Below are 15,453 nucleotides of genomic sequence, written 5' to 3'. Positions count from 1 at the left end.
ACAGCCCCACTAGGGAGAGCAGATGGGTCCCCTGTGGCATGCGCTCCTGGAAAGTAGGCCTGGGGTTGTTAAAGCTGTGCTGTCTCCTCCTAGGGCTACATTCAGAGCCAGCGACACATAAACCACATCTTGTTCCCTTAATTTTTGAGGCACAGCCTCCAATCGGTGTGCTGATGAGTGTAGCACTAATGGGTCTCCACGGGGAAGGCAGATGGAGCTGCTGGGCTGGGAGAGGTTCTGCAGCCATAGAAGTAACCAGGGCCCACTCAAGCAGCTGTGATCAATAAAAGATGTTACTCTGCCAAGACTCACCGACGCCTGGCCGGCTGCGTCCGGGCTCCGTGCATCTGAGTGTCAGGCTTGCAGCGAGCAGGGCTTCTCCTCCATTATTCCTAACCAGCATGTCCAGAGAGTCATTGTGGAGAGAAAAACCATCAGCCCGCACATTTGTTATCCAGCTCCTCTCTCCGAAGGACAATAGCAGATACAATCCCCAAGTGCCTCCTCGCTCTCTGATTCTGCCGCTGTAATTGACGGCGTCAGTGTGTGCTGATGAATGTAGACCCTTCATGTCAACCAAACAACACACCCAGGGCCTGACACACTCTGCTCTGTTGGTTTTAATGAGCCTCTCTCCCCTCCAGGAGGGGCAGGCGGGCCAGGCAGGAGGAAGGGACTCTGCGTGCCTTCGTTTGTGAAGCACAGAGGGGCTCAGTCATTCTCCAGTTACTGAGTGAGGGAAGCAGAGACCCCCGGGAGCCAGTGTCTCAGCCCAGGTGGCTAGACCGTGGTTGGTCTGGAACACGGGCCTTTGACCCCATATTCAACTAGGTATTCACGTAATTTTTTATTTTTATTTTTCATTTTATTATTACCCCTCTTTCCCTTTGCTCTTACCTTCCTTTTAAGGAAGGGCCCCGGGGACTCTATGCTGGCCCTGAACTTATGATCTACATACCTCTGCCTTGCAAGTTCTCGTTTAATTTTCTTTTAAGTAAACTCTTTTTTCCCTTAGGAAATAGGGTCTCACTCTGTATTCCAAACTGACCTTTAAGCTCACAGTTCTCCTGCCTTAGCTTCCCAAATGCTGGTTTTATAGATGTGAGGCACCGCACCGTATCAGGAAATAAACCCAAAGTACATAAATATATAAAAAACTATGTATACCAGGATGCTCACACAGCATTATGTATAATAATTCATCATTAGAAATAATTTACATGTCTAGCAGAGGGAAGGATCAAGTAAATGATGCATAGTCCATTAAGACTTATCTATAACCACACACTAAAACTGGGCTTTGTTAATTTCTTTTGAAGGTGTGTATGCGTGTGCATGTGTGGGTATGTGTGCTTCTCTTTCTCTCTGTCTCTGTGTATGTGTGTGTGCGTATGTGAGTGTGTGTGTGTGTGTTTGTGTTTGCGTGCTTGCTTGCTTACATGCATGCTCGTGGAGGCCATAGGAGGGGGTTGATTCCCTGGGAACTATAATTATAGGTGGTTGTAAGGCAACTGATACGGGTTTTAGAGACCAGCTTGGATCTTCCAGAAGAGCTCTTAATCCTTGTGCTATCTCTTCTGTCCTGGCTCTGCTATTTCTTCAGTGTGCACTTAGGCGGGTTCTGTAGCCCTCACACAAGTCGTTTCCTCCGCGAGTCCTGGATGTTTGCAGCGGAGCCTTTATGGGCAGCTAAATGAGGTGATGTGTGTAAGATGACTGACACGGGCCATAATCAAAGTCTTATTGAACGTTTACCATCCCCAGCAGTAGTGACTGCTAAAAATTACGTGTTTGAAGAATATTTAATGACAGGAAATAAGCGGAGCATGTAATTTCATATGATCCAAATGTCATTACAGTTCTCTGTTTCTGTGCACAGAGCTGAACTGTCTCTGGGGATGGGATGGCAGGTGCGGTTTTTCTCTTTCGCGGCTTCCAGTATGTCCCAGCTTTTCTCCAGAAACCTTTTAGTATTGAAAAGTGTATATGCTATGTCAAAACCTATCAAAATATCCACCTTAAATGCGTGCGGCGTGGAGTGTCTCAGCAATAGCTCAGCCAGCCAGTTGGAACAGCCCATCCTCCTCTTCTGTGTTGAGGGTATCAGAGAGCTTAGGGTGGGGGTGAGGAGCATGACAGACAGTCCACGGAGGACCAGCTTGCTCCCAGCAGGGTGGTCAGCACTCTGGAGCGCAGTTTCCCTTTTGGCATATGACAGGTGCTTTGTTAGGGGGTGGGTGAAGGGTGGCTGGGGGTGGGTAGAGAAGGGAGTGACTAAATCTGCTTGCAGGGCTGGGCTGGCGTTCAGACCCGAATAGGAGGTGATGGACTCGTCAAGATGGTGGGAAGGTGATGCAGCCGTAGGTGAGAGTGAGCAGAGGTGTGGGCAGGTGAGCCTATGTCTGCTCGCACAAAGTACTGGAAAGGAAGCATTCAGCTTGTAGGGGCAGGAGGCCGAGGGGGCCAGGGTGGAAGTCAGTGAGTGCAAGTGCTAACTTCCTTCAGTTTAGCCCAGGAGATCAGCCAGGGCGGGTAGGGGGTGGGGGAAGGGAAGGCATCTACTCTGAGGATGGGCAGCTACTGGGGCTTGTGTCTGATAGGACCAGATCATTCAGGAAGAGCACCTCACACAGGTACTGGCCTTGGGGAGTGGGCAGGTCTGGCTCTTTGGAGCCAGGGATCTTTGTGGTGCCTGGAGGCAGGCCACAAGGTGAGGTGGGTGCCCGGTTTATACCCTCTACTGTTTTGACAGCTGTAGCGCTTCCTGGAATCCTTCTACCTCTCTGAGTCTGTTTCTTCATCTTAAGGGCAGGGTGGCAGTGGTGTGCCTTTTGAGGACCTGCTCCATGGATGAGTGCTGTAATCATCAGGTTGTGATTGTGTATCATCTCCATTCCACTTCTCTGTTGGACTAGTCACTTGATGCTGTGACTGACACCTGACAGAAACTTGAGAAAGGAAAAGCTTCAGTCCACAGTGGGTGCAGTTGGTGATGGCAGGAGCTTGTGGAGGAGCACAGGGACTCCTGTCACAGCAGTCCTGGGATCAAGGCAGAGATCAGGGGCTGCCAGACCCTACCTCCTAAAGGATTTGTGCCGCAAACTGGCCACTTCACACCAGTCTGCCTGAGACATTTCAGATTCAAACTGGAACACTGCTCTAAAGTGGCTTTCCCTTTTGATTTTCAGATTGCCAGTGTCCTGACCGCACGGAGTCCCTCTGTCCTCCTCACTTTGGTAAGCGGCTGGTCTCTTGCCATGCAGTACTTGGCATTGTTACCCAGTGGGGGTGCGTGGATTAAGAGACTGAAAAGAAGCCAGGCACAGAGGTATGCAGGCTTGGGATGCTGAGGCAGGAGAATGGGAGTTAGAGGCCAGCCTGAGCTACATAAGTGAACACAAAAGAGAAGCTGGGAACCGGTCCCCTGTGGTGAGTAGGGACACCTGTTTTGTGCTAATGGCTGACCATGGGGCGTGCTATATCTGCTCTTGTGGCCACAGTGGGCAAGGTACCATCAGTAGTCCTTGGGCTTAAAACCAGACTTGGACATAAAACTGTGTCCATCTTAAGCTTGTGGCATTTCAGATATAGATTGTCACTCTTGATTCTCATCTGAATGCCCTATGATAATACAATTTGGAAATCAGGCTCTTGATACCTTAAGGGTGTGCACAGCCCATGGTGGGGCAGGGCTGGGCTATTGTACATTCTTCTGCCTTGCCCTCAGGGCTCACTCTGTCTGTCTGTCTGTCTGTCTGTCTGTCTGTCTATCTCTCTGTCTTTGTCTCTGTGTCTCTATCTCTGTCTCTCTGTCTCTCTTTCTCTCCCTTGTTCACACACACACACACACATACACACACACACACACACCCCTTCATCCTTCCAGAATGGCCCTTCTCTCCTTTGTTACCAATTTACATAGGACTAGCCCTCCTCCATGTTCTCCTTGCTGTGCTGCTTCTGTGGCTAACTAAGCAGGCACAGTAGCTGTGGTGGGTGCAGTCAGAGATGGCCCTGGTTTTGTTTTGTTTTTGTTTTTGTTTTAACTTTTTATTGGCTCTTTGTGAATTTCACATTGTGCATCGTAATCCCACTCATCTTCCCCTCCCCTCATACCCCGCCCTCCACCTCTGGGGGACAGCCCAGACCAGGGATGTCCACCTTTAGTGGTAACAGACCCCTGCTACTACAAGGCCACAGACCCAGACATAGTCCTGTGGCAGCACAGGCCAGGACCCCACCATGGTCCCAGACGGCATCCCCAGCTACTCCCATCAGGTTGCTCCTCACTACCCTCGGGTCTCCAGTTCTGCCTCTCTTCCTTGTACCCACACCTTATGTTCTTCTCTTCTATCTCCCCACCACTTCCTTGCTTCTCTTAGTGGCACCTGGGGTCTCTGAGTGTCTGGGGTTGTCTCAGGAATGCTATGCCTGCTGGTGCATTATGGCTCAGGGCAGGGTCAGCTCGGGCCTGTGCTGCACTGGACTGGGGGTCACCTCAGGCTAGTCCCCTGTCCAGGCCCCACGGTGCTGGACTGGGGGTCATCTGGGGCTCACTCTTTTCAGGCAATGTTGGGCTATTAATCATTCAGATGTTTCCATTCGGTCAGAACACTGAATGTAGACAGCCTCTCTCCTCTCTGCCACCTGCTGACACACATGTGACACAGCAGCCACACCTCTGGTGCCTCTAGGGACAGGATGGCCCAGTGTGTTATCTAGGATCAAAGTTGGACGGAGATCAGCCTGAGATTCTTGAGAAAGCTGTAGCTGCTGAGAATGCCTTCCCTCTCTGAGGTAGCTATCTTTTCTCGGAACCCCTCGTTTAATCTCAGTGTATGACTGAGCTCCCTTTGGAGATGGATGGAGGTGGATTAAGGCTGAGTCTATAGTTGTCCCTCTGTATCCATGGAGAGTTGGTTTCCAGACCCCTGGGATCTCAACACTACAGATTCAGGAGTTCCTTTTATAATATCAACCCACGCACACCCTACCATATCCAGCAAATCATCTGCAGGTTACCTGCAACACTTCCTACTATGCAAAGTGCCTGTCCTTAGGGTTTCTGTTGCTGTGATAAATACCATGACCTAAGCTGTTTGAGGAGGAAAGGGTTTATTTCATCTTATACCTTGGGGTCTGTCATCCAGGGAAGTCAGAGCAGGAACTCAAGGAAGACAAGGACCTGGAGCTGATGTGGAGCCTCTGAAGGGGTGCTGCTTACTAGCTTGCTCCCCACAGCTTGCTCAGCCCGCTTTCTTAGGCTGTAGAAACCCCTGCCCAGGGATGGCCCCACTCACAATGGGCTGGGCCTTTCCACATCAGTCATAATCAAGAAAATGCCCTACAGGTTTGCCTATAGATTAGTCTGGTGGGAACATTTTCTCAACCATGGTCCCCTCCTCTCAGAAGACTCTATCGTGTGTCAAGTTGACATGATACTATGTCCCTGTGTATAATGAGACACTGTCTTGTTTAGGAGATGATATTGATAAGAAAAAAATTTGCAGCTGTAATTTTTTTCTTAGTTTGGGGATTTTGTTGTTTTCTTTTTTAAATATTTTTGTTCTGTGATTGTTGGTTCTGTGGTTACCTAACTGTAGTATGGAGGACAGGCTACATTCCTATGGACCTCACAGTAATGACAGTGTATGTGTATGATAAAAGATAAGGGGCCTGGAGAGCGCAGACGGGGTGGGGAGAGTGTGTATGTCCATGTGTCTTGGTGGAGAAGGTGTCTCAGGCTCTTGATATTCTTGCCCAACCCCTGCCTGGACCTGAGTGTTTGCGCAGTGTGAGCAGAGCACTCCAACCCATCCAGACCCACCCCTGCTGTGTACCTGGGGTGCTCTGACCCATCCAGACCCACCCCTGCTGTGTACCTGGGGTGCTCTGACCCATCCAGGCCCACCCCTACTGTGTACCTGGGATGCTCTGACCCATCCAGGCTAGTCTTGAGCTGGTGATTTCCCCTTCCTCAGTCTCCCTCAGTGCTAGAATCCCAAGCATGTGCCATATAGCTGGATCTCTCTGCTTTTCACATTGTACTAGGAGAGACACAACCCTGTCTTTGTTCTGGGCCCAGCTTAGAGCTACCTGGGGGAAGGGTGTGTCAGGCTGTGCTTCCATTTGTGTCTGTCTGGAAGAGGCAGACCCTCCTAGGCAGGCCCTGGGGAGGCTTGTGGCCCTTGCGTGGCACACCTGTTCTCACACCTCCTCTTCTCTCCACAGCGTGGTGTCAACACAGACAGCGGCAGTGTCTGCAGAGAGGCCTCCTTCGAGGGCATTAGCAAGTGAGTCCGCCTTCCATGCATACCTACCTTCACCAGCTAGCTCATCTTTCCCAGGCTGGCCACACAGACATGCGTTATGGGAGGGTGCTGAGGATAGGTTGGATCAGGTGTTTGAAGGAACTGTGAAGTGAAAAACCACTTCCTCTTTTACTTTAAGGAAGACTCCCTTCCACAGTGGTCTCCCTCTCCAGAGAGCCCTGGGGCCCTGGCCACTGTGTGGCAAGAGTAGCTGTTTTCTTTGCTTTTTGGTTGTTTTTAACATTGGCTGATTGATTATGCGTATATTTGGGGTGAATATACATGCCGTGGTGTGTGTGTAGGTCAGAGACAAGCTTTGGGGCTGGTTCTGTTTTCCATCCACTGTGTAGATCCTGGAACTGATGCTGGCAGGCTTGGTGGCACAGCAAGTTTACATTGTTCATGTAACCAGCCTTGTTTTTCATTTTCTATTTAGCCTAGGCTGTCCTAGGAATGGTGTTTGCATTGGATGGTTTCTCTAAGATCAGTTTTTTTTAGTCAACCCAACGCTCGTTCCTCCCTTTCCCTGTCCTCCACCCCCCTACCCCCTAACCCCTACCCCTCACCCCCCCAGCCCCCCACCTCTACCGCCCCCAAGTCCTGGCCCAGCTCAGTTCTCAGGAACTCCCTGTGTCTCCATTAGCTGAGTCTTTTACTCACTACCTAGTTAAAGTCTGGGTTGAGCCCTTAATCCCTACCCAGGAAACTCTGGGCTATGGTGGTAAATAGGTCTGTCTCTTTGTCACCCATGCCCCCAGAGAGCATTGCCTGCTAGCTGTGGCCTGGCCAGGCTGTGTCCTGGGAGGTCTGGGCTGGAGTGACTGGGCTGTTACCGATGGGTCCGAGAGCCAGCAAGCAGCCCTCAACTATGCTCCTGCACCTGAGCCTCAGTGACCTCCCAAGCACAGGCTCTCTGTAGACACTTTGTCCTCTGTAGTCTTTTGTAGACCGAGGTGGTACCAGAAGAGGCTCCTTATGATTATGTATGAGTCTGAGCCCCAGGTGGGAGGGAATCTGTGTATGTTCGATGGAAGGGTGATTAGAAAGGATTATGAGCTCATGAATATGTATGGATTCTCCAGTGATAAGGGCTGTGGGGCAGGGAGATGGGGTATCTAGTTTGGTTCTTTCCTGGCACAAACTGCTGCATCCTCTTGGGATGTTGCCCTAAGCAGCCTGCTGGTGGCCAGCCCAGCTGCTGAACTGCCGCCTGCTAAGTCTGAGTTCCTCTTCCAGCTCCCAGCACTGCCAGGTGCCTGTGCCCTCCTCACCTTTCTCCACCCATACCATCTGCAGCCTCTGCGTGGGCTTCAGCCATGTGGGAGTGGAAGCCTCGGTGGGTACCTTACTGACCGGCTCTGTGACCTTGGTCACCACAACTAACGCAGCACTGCTTGGGTGTTGGGGACCAAAGGAGACAGTCCACAGCCTTGGTCTCCCCATCTGTGCTGTTGCCAAGTGGACCCAGCATGGTCAGTGGCCAGATTCGTGCATGGCTATAAGCTGCGGCCTCTAACCTCTGCCACAGAGGATGCTGAGTTTCTCCTAGAATGGAATCCGGTGGATTATGTGACTGGTGAGGTCCTGGGGTGAAACTGCTGAGGCCGATCTCTGCTACACTGGGAAGGTTTACTGAGAAAGGGCATCATGGTCACTGGGAACCAGAAGTGGAGGCTTCATCCTGCCTCACTGAGAGGACTTGGTATTGTGGTGAATTTCCAGCCTTGCTCTCCTCTGAGCAAACCCCAGCCTCTGCCCCTTGCTCCTCCCCTGAGTCTTTTTAGACCTTCTCGGGACCCCAGTGAGCTTGTACACTGCAGTTTTCCACCCAGTTGACATCTTGGCACTTGTCTGGTTTTGTTTTTGAGACACACGATCTTGCTCTATAGCCTGGGCAGGCCTGGAACTCACAAATCTCCCACTGCAGGTGTGCACCAACATGTCCAGTGGGGAGCTTTTTTCCCCCGAGACCCAGGGATTGTTTTTACAGTTTGTCTCATTTGTGGGATGCATATATATGGTGGGGGGCTGCTATGGTGCTCCCCAGGCCCACGGCAGCTGAGCCGGGCTGGGGCCAGCTCTCCGTGCTGGGTGTGGGCTGGCTTCGTTTCTGTGCCCACATGATAGCTAGAGTCAGACGCCTGACCTGTGTATGGGACCCATATTCCCTCCCCTCTCTGGTCCAAGGCTGGTTTGTCCCTTACTCTCCTCTTCTTGGGGCCTCATCTCACTCTGTCAGCCTTTGTGTAATTGTCCTGTGCCGGGACAAGAGCCTTCATCAGGTATCCTCTACCCTACGTTCCATGGGCACTAACTTGGGGTCCTAGCCATTGGCTCAAGTGCCCCTAGTTCCTCCCTGTTCAAAGCCATGTCTGTGTTCTTGGACTCTGGGCTATAAGCACCTCAGGACTCGGTGCCAGGCTAGGGAGGATCCTTGTCCTTAAGGGCCACCGTGACACCGGACTGTACTTACCTGCCTGCCGGGAGTCTCCAGCTGGCTGCCGGATAATAATAGCCTTTTCCTAAGCAAGACGAAGCTTCGTGTTGTCCTAGTTTCCAGTGTGTAACTGATCTGTCCCCAGTCACCTCTCACTGCCCACACTCCTGGGATTTTTGCTTTGACCCCTTTAAATGTCTCTGAAATGCCTCCATCTTGGATCTCTGTTCTACCTAGACTGATACATTGATTTGGCCGATTCTCCTGACGGCCTTTTGGGCTGCCTTTTCTTGGCCTCCATGAAGGAGGGGCTGGCAGTGGCCTCAGTAGTCTACCCATCCCAGACCCTCTGAGCTGTGGTCCAGCCAGGTGTTGGCTTGTGACTTTTACTTCAGAATGTGGCTACATGGCTTTACCTACCTGGTGTCCTGTCCCATATGTGTGGAGCCTTAGTCTCGGATCAGAGCCAGGCCTCCTGAGGCCCACAGAAGGGTGTGCACCAGGTCAGAGAGTGGTGGGGACAGTAGAGGAGCAGAGCGACAAGGGAGGTGGAGGTGAGGGAGGTGGTAGACATGTCAGAGGTCAGAGAGATCTTGCTGGAGCCACAGGCTGCTGGGCGTCCAAGAGGCTATGGCTTCTGATTTACTTTGTGATGTTTGTGTTGAGTGAGGGATCTGGCCCAGACTGTGGAGCCATGTTAGGCCCTGCTGCATCAGACACAAGTCCCGGGGAACATTTAGAAGAAGGCCTCTCCGCAGACTCTAGTAGGCATATGGTGGATGGGCACAAGGGTCAGGTTCCTTGTCAGGCTCTGCTGTGGGGGCCCGGGCTGCTCCGTAGGCTGGAGCTGGGAGAGGCAGAGATAGGGAGGACAGACCTGTAAGTGGAGAGGACTTGAGATCCGTCTTCTGGACTCCAGGTACCCAGGGCCCCTCGGAAACTTGGCCCTAGCAGCCCATGACCAAGCCAGTTGCTGTGCATCTTTGTCAGTGCCTGAGGAGGTAGATGCTGGGGCAGAGTTTCCTGAAATAAGGAAGCTGACCATGATGGCTCTATGACATGGGCTGAGAACCACCTGTTCGTCAGAGTCCAGAGGTGGTGAGGACACTTCTCTGGTACGAGGCCATCGCCCTTCCAGACAGGTAGAACCTGTGCACATGAATTCTGGGTGGAGACAGCCAATTACAGGGTTCGCTGTTTCACGCCGTCGTCTGAGAGAGAAATATGGTCCTTATTTCACATCAGCTGGCTATTGAGAACAAGCATATTTCTTATCTTTTGGCATTTAGTTAAATTGCCTTGCATATTTGAGGACAATTGGTTACAAATTAATTCCATTTAAATAAGCAGTTAAATGTGAAATGCTGAATTTGGGACTTGCTAATGCAAGGATATTAATATTCAATGATGTGAATTTTAAAGCCTAGGAAGTTAGAGGGACATTATTAAAACTTGACGATTTACAGCAAAATGTCAATTTGTGGTTTGGGGACCCTGACTTTTGGGTAAAAGTTAACTTGCATATCAAGTTAATATTTAGGATTGAGTTTCAAATTATGGCCCATTGAAATCTCTATGAAGGGAGAAACTTCCCCAGCACCCTGTTAGGAAATGTGTGTGTGTGTGTGTGTGTGTGTGCCCGTCTCCTTTAGTAGATTAGAAACTCCAGGCCCGGGGTGTAATGTGAGCGAGTCCTGGCTCAGAGGCTAGGTCTGCCCTGTTCACCCTTCTATTCTTCACCGTCCACTCCTAGGGTATCCTCTCACCCCCACAGACATGATAGGGTTTTGTTGTTTTTGCACAATGAACATATTCTCGACAGTGCAAGTGGCTACAGTGTAGAATATCTGAACGTCTTCACTTAAACCCATCCACATAGTCCTTTGGACTCTTCTGTGTGTCTGAGTGTGTTTCTCTGTCTGGAATTCTATGTGTCTGTGTGTGTACGCCTTGGTCTATGTATGTCATTTGTGTCTGTGTGCTGTCTGTCTGGATGTGTGTACATGTCTGGATGACCCTGTGCCTCGTAAGCGCATGTGCTATTAATGTCTTTTGGTGTCTGGGCAAGTAGAATAACCCCTCCTTTGTAATTTTGATTTTTACCATCTCACTTAGAGTCAACCACAATTTGATAGCGTTACATGGAAAATTCTAGAAATATGCAATTCATAAGGAACCCAAGTCAGTACTATAGCATTCTAGGTAGAACACCCTTTGAAGTCTCCCCACAGCACATACCCCACCGCTGAGCTCTGCTCTCAGCCCTCACTCATGCCCAGCAGTTTTGGGATAGGGTCTCACTTTGTAGTCCAGGCTGTCCTCTTACCCCAGGCCCCTGCATGGCTTAGGTTGCATGCACTACCGTGCTTGACCAGTTCATGACTTCATGCTGTTCTGCAAAGCATGATCCCATCTTGTAACATTTACTTGAGTCACAAATTATCCGTGGTACATATGATACCTACCCATTAGTTTCTTTTTTTCTTTTTCTTTCTTTTTTTATTGAAAAGGGAAGTATAAACACTTTATGATAAAATTAAAGATTTACATGGAAAATATTTCAGATAAAATAGAAGAGATACATAGAAAAACAAGTTAAAATTAACAATTTTCATGGAAAATTAAAGAGTAAAATGGTAGACATGTAAAACATTGCTAAATTAATTGAAATATGAAATATTTTTGGTAGAATTGAAGATTTACATGGAAAATATTTCTGATAAAATTGTAGAAAATGTAGAAAAACATGTTAGAATTGACTGTCTCTCTTATCAAATCAGCCACGGTATCCCAGCACTTTCTTTTATTTGATAATTTTTTTCAAAGCACAAGTCTAGTGATGCAATTTTATTATAGCATGTTGTAATTGTTCTATTTTATTATTACTTATTACTAGCTTCCTACTGTGCCTAATTTATAAATTAAATTTTACCATAGCTATTCATGCTTAGGGAGAGAACCAAGGTATACCCAATGTTCAGTGCTGTGTTCTCAGGCACCCACTGTGGGGCTAGGAATGTGTCCTTCTTAGGACATAGGGGACATCTCTGTCCATTTGTGTGTGTCTCTGGTGTCTCTTATATGCACATCAGTATGTCTTCTGTCTAGTCTGGTGTCTTTGTATGTGTGTTTCTGCAGCTGTGTCTGTATGCGTCATATTAACCCTGTTTTACATTGCTGCTTCTGCATGTACATGTGTGTGACTGTATACGTGTGTGTGTGTGTGTGTGTGTGTGTATGCGTGTCGTGTATGTGTGTATGTGTGTGTATCTGTGTGTGTGTGTATCTGTGTGTGTGTAGTGTAAAATCAGATGCACTACAGCTGTTCAGCTGTTGAGTAGCTAAGTCAGGGCTTTCTCCAAGGTCACAGTGACAGTTGGCAAGATGGGAGAATCTTGCTTTATGTGAACTGCTGCCCTGGTCTTTGTTCTGAGCCGAATCAGCTGTCTGTAATCTCTTTAACACACCACAGGTAGGACTTTGATTCTTTTGTTCTTAGATTTCTTTTTATTTTATGTCTCTGAATGTTTGTTTGCATGTATGTCTGTGTACCGTGTGCGAGGAGTGCCCTCAGAGGCCAGACGAGAGCCCTGGATCCCAAGCACAATTGATTGTGTTTTTATAGGTCCTGGAACTGAACCCAGGCCCTCTATAATAGCAGCAAGTGACTTAACCACTGAGCCATCCCTTCAGCCCCACTTTGACTCTAAAGTATTTAAATTGATTTAAAACCAAGAAGCTTTGTTTGTGTACTTCAGAATCTCCAAAGCTTCAGAGATTAATCCTCTAAGAAAGTGGTACCTTTTTGTTAAAGTATCTTTTATTTGCCTGATTTAATTTTCTTCTTCAAGGCTTACTGCCTCCATCTGCTGAGCTAGGCCTAGTCCTGGAAGCTTCTAGACTCTACAATCTAATCTAGGCCTACAGTGTTTTCAGGCCCTGAGCCTCACTGATAAATAAGCTCACCTTTTCTAGCTTTCTGAACTCTGGCTTCCCTCTGTCCTCTCTTTCTGAGTGAATTGCTCTGTTTGACCTCAAACTACCTCTAGCAACCTGTTTAAATCTTCTGGCTCCTTCTCATTCTCTGGCTTGTTCTGTCTTCACCTGTGTCTAGCTTGTTCTCTCTTCAACCTGTCTCTGTAATACTCTCCCAGTAAAACTGACCGAACAGAACCAACTAGAACTCAGAGATCTGTGTGCCCTTCTCCTGAGTGCTGGGATTAAAGGTGTGTATGCCCACGCCTCGACCTAAGCTTCTTTTTATCTGAAACTCTGTGCCAGGTGGGCTTTGAACTCAGAGATCTGCTTGCCTCTGTCTCCTGGGATTAAAGGCACGCCCGCATTCCAGCCGGATCATAGAGACCTAGAAGGTCTTTGAATGTGATCTCTTGTCAGAGCAGCCATGCTATGAATTAAAATTCCTTTATAGCTTTTCCTGACCACCCTGCTCCTTGATTAAAGTAAGTGGCCCTACAACCATGGCATTTGGATTAGTTCAAACTCATGGAGAGTCTGAGTTGTGTGATGTCAGGAGCTTATAGCTCTGCCTGAGCCTCCAGAAGATCATGGAATCCAGAAGGCCAAGGGCTTACCCAAGGCTTCTGCTGGTTCTCCTAAACAGGGTCGTTGGCATGCTTTCTGAGTTTATAACCACCCATCATTATCAGTTTGGGAGCATTTCATCACCTAAAAGAAGGCAGTGCTGTTTCTTCAGGCCCCTCACCCTACACAGCTCCTTCCTAACCATCTCTGTCTCTCTCTTCACCTGATGCTTGATGTCACATGGAGTCATCCTATTTGTGGGCTTTTGCATCTGGCCTCTTTCTCTTGTCAGTGTGTGTGTGTGTGTGTGTGTGTGTGTGGTGTGGGAGTGGAGGTAGTGCTTATATGTGTATGTTTGCATGTGTATGTGTGTATGTATGTATATACATGTATGTGTATGCATGCACATTCACATGTGTATGTGTACATGTGTCTGTTGGTAATTTTTAAGGAGTTACAAGAAAAAGCTACATCTTTACTGTCTCCATATTTGCCTATATGGTCACCTTTACTAGTGCCCCCCCTCAAGATTTATTTTTATTCATATCGATATATGTGTATGTCTGTGTGAGTATATACACGTGTGTTCAGTGCCTGCAGAGGCCAGAAGAGGGCATCAGAGCCCCTGGAACTGGAATTACAGGAAGTTGTGAGCCAACCAAAATGGGTGCTGGGAATTAAACCCCTTTCTTCTGGAACCTAGACATTTCTATTTCACCAAGCACTGCTTTAAAAAAACCAAACAAGAGTTGGTTCTCTTCCACCATGTGGGTCCCAGGAATTGAGCTTGAGTGGGCCTCACACCAAGTGCCTTCACCCCTGAGCCATCCGTGCTTGTGTCTTCATGTAGGCACATCGCTGTGGTGTCTGTTCAGTGTGAAGGAATCCTTGCAGGGTAAGCTTGCTAGCGGTGATTCCCTTGTATTTTGTTTGCAGTGTTTTCATTTTCCTTCATGTTCTTAGCAATGCAAGGAGACTGCCCGTTTGGAAGGATTTTGCCATAACTATACAGAACACACTCCAAGCAACTGTCTGTTCCTTTTCTGCATCCCCTTCTTTGTGGAAATTGATGCCTACTTCCTTGCGATTTTTCTCTAGGACAACCATATCCTTCTGGTCTCAGAGAACTCAGCTCCTCCGTGTCCTTACCTGGATATCAGTGTACAAAAGTCCCCTTGGCCCACATCAAACTTGTGGTCCATGGAGGTCCAGGCCTCAACAACAGCAGCCATGCTGCTCAGAATACTCGTGGCACATTCCATGCTGTGCCGTGGCCAGACTCCTAGGCGCCACACTGGGAGGCGAGTCGTTGATAAGAACCTTGAGGCCCCTGGTATAGATACGAGTCCACAAACAGGTTGTTCTTGGTCCTGATGGCAGTGATGGCAACACTCACAGCCTTGGGTAGCACATTTCCAGGGACCAGGAGGCCACGGGACATGCACGTGGCTCTGCTGGGGCTCGCACTTTACTATCTGATTGGGAGGCTCAGAGCAGCTCAGGTTCATCTCTACCACCAACAGTTCTCACAGCAGGCCTTCTCTGCAGAGACGCCTGCAGCAGAGGAGGCCAAGGGGAAGGAGACACAGGGTAGGCCACACGTTGGTCTAGAACTCTGTCAGAGTCATGTATGTAGAGCAGCATAGCTGTGTTAGGGGAGGCAGCTTGAGGGATAAGGCAGCCGAGACTGGTTTAGGTTGGGTGTTCGAGGTCACCTGTGACCTCATTGTCTTCCGCGAAGGCACAGTCTGAGTGCTCGGGGTGGTGTGGGTGACCCACAGCTGTGAACACTCGGGGCACTGCCTAGGTCGAGAACTCCAGATCAGATGTCTTGACACAGTCAATAGAGAGCTGCTCCGTCAGCAATGATGTGGAGCCAGAGCCCTCTCTAAAGCTGTGGAAACCAGGAGGCCCTGAGTCCAGCCTGGCTAGGTGATCTTCTTGGCAGTGATGGAATGATCACCGACATAGTTGTTAGTGGCATCCTTTGGGTAGCATAAGCTGCTTTGGGGAAGAGAGCTGGCAATATGGGCCATTTTAGAGCTCCCCAGTTACTGTGGGCTCCAGATCCACAGAGACTGCCTGTGACTCAGGATTTCTGACACCAGTTTCCATCAGGCTAAGTCCTTGTCTAAGAGTCAGGCTCATAGCAGTCCTACCCAT

At 49.0% G+C, this 15,453-nt stretch overlaps 1 protein-coding gene and 1 non-coding gene across 2 annotated transcripts in view; one reads left to right on the top strand and one right to left on the bottom strand.

Annotated features, from left to right (window-relative positions):
• Positions 1–15,453, top strand: part of Pepd (peptidase D) — a 137,352-nt gene that overhangs the window by 27,180 nt on the left and 94,719 nt on the right. Inside the window, exons 5-6 of the mRNA XM_052165583.1 lie at positions 3,189–3,236; positions 6,232–6,293. Of these exons, the coding sequence (XP_052021543.1) occupies positions 3,189–3,236; positions 6,232–6,293 (110 nt within the window). The remainder of the gene's footprint in view (positions 1–3,188; positions 3,237–6,231; positions 6,294–15,453) is intronic.
• Positions 4,569–4,701, bottom strand: LOC127676561 (small nucleolar RNA SNORA17). The gene has a single exon (XR_007976030.1). It is a non-coding gene; the product is annotated as a small nucleolar RNA SNORA17 (small nucleolar RNA).

The sequence above is a fragment of the Apodemus sylvaticus genome, chromosome 1 (assembly GCF_947179515.1).
Source record: "Apodemus sylvaticus chromosome 1, mApoSyl1.1, whole genome shotgun sequence".
NCBI classification, from domain to species: Eukaryota; Metazoa; Chordata; class Mammalia; order Rodentia; family Muridae; genus Apodemus; species Apodemus sylvaticus.
Note: the sequence above shows the minus strand (reverse complement) of the source record. Positions and strands in the feature narration are given on the sequence as shown.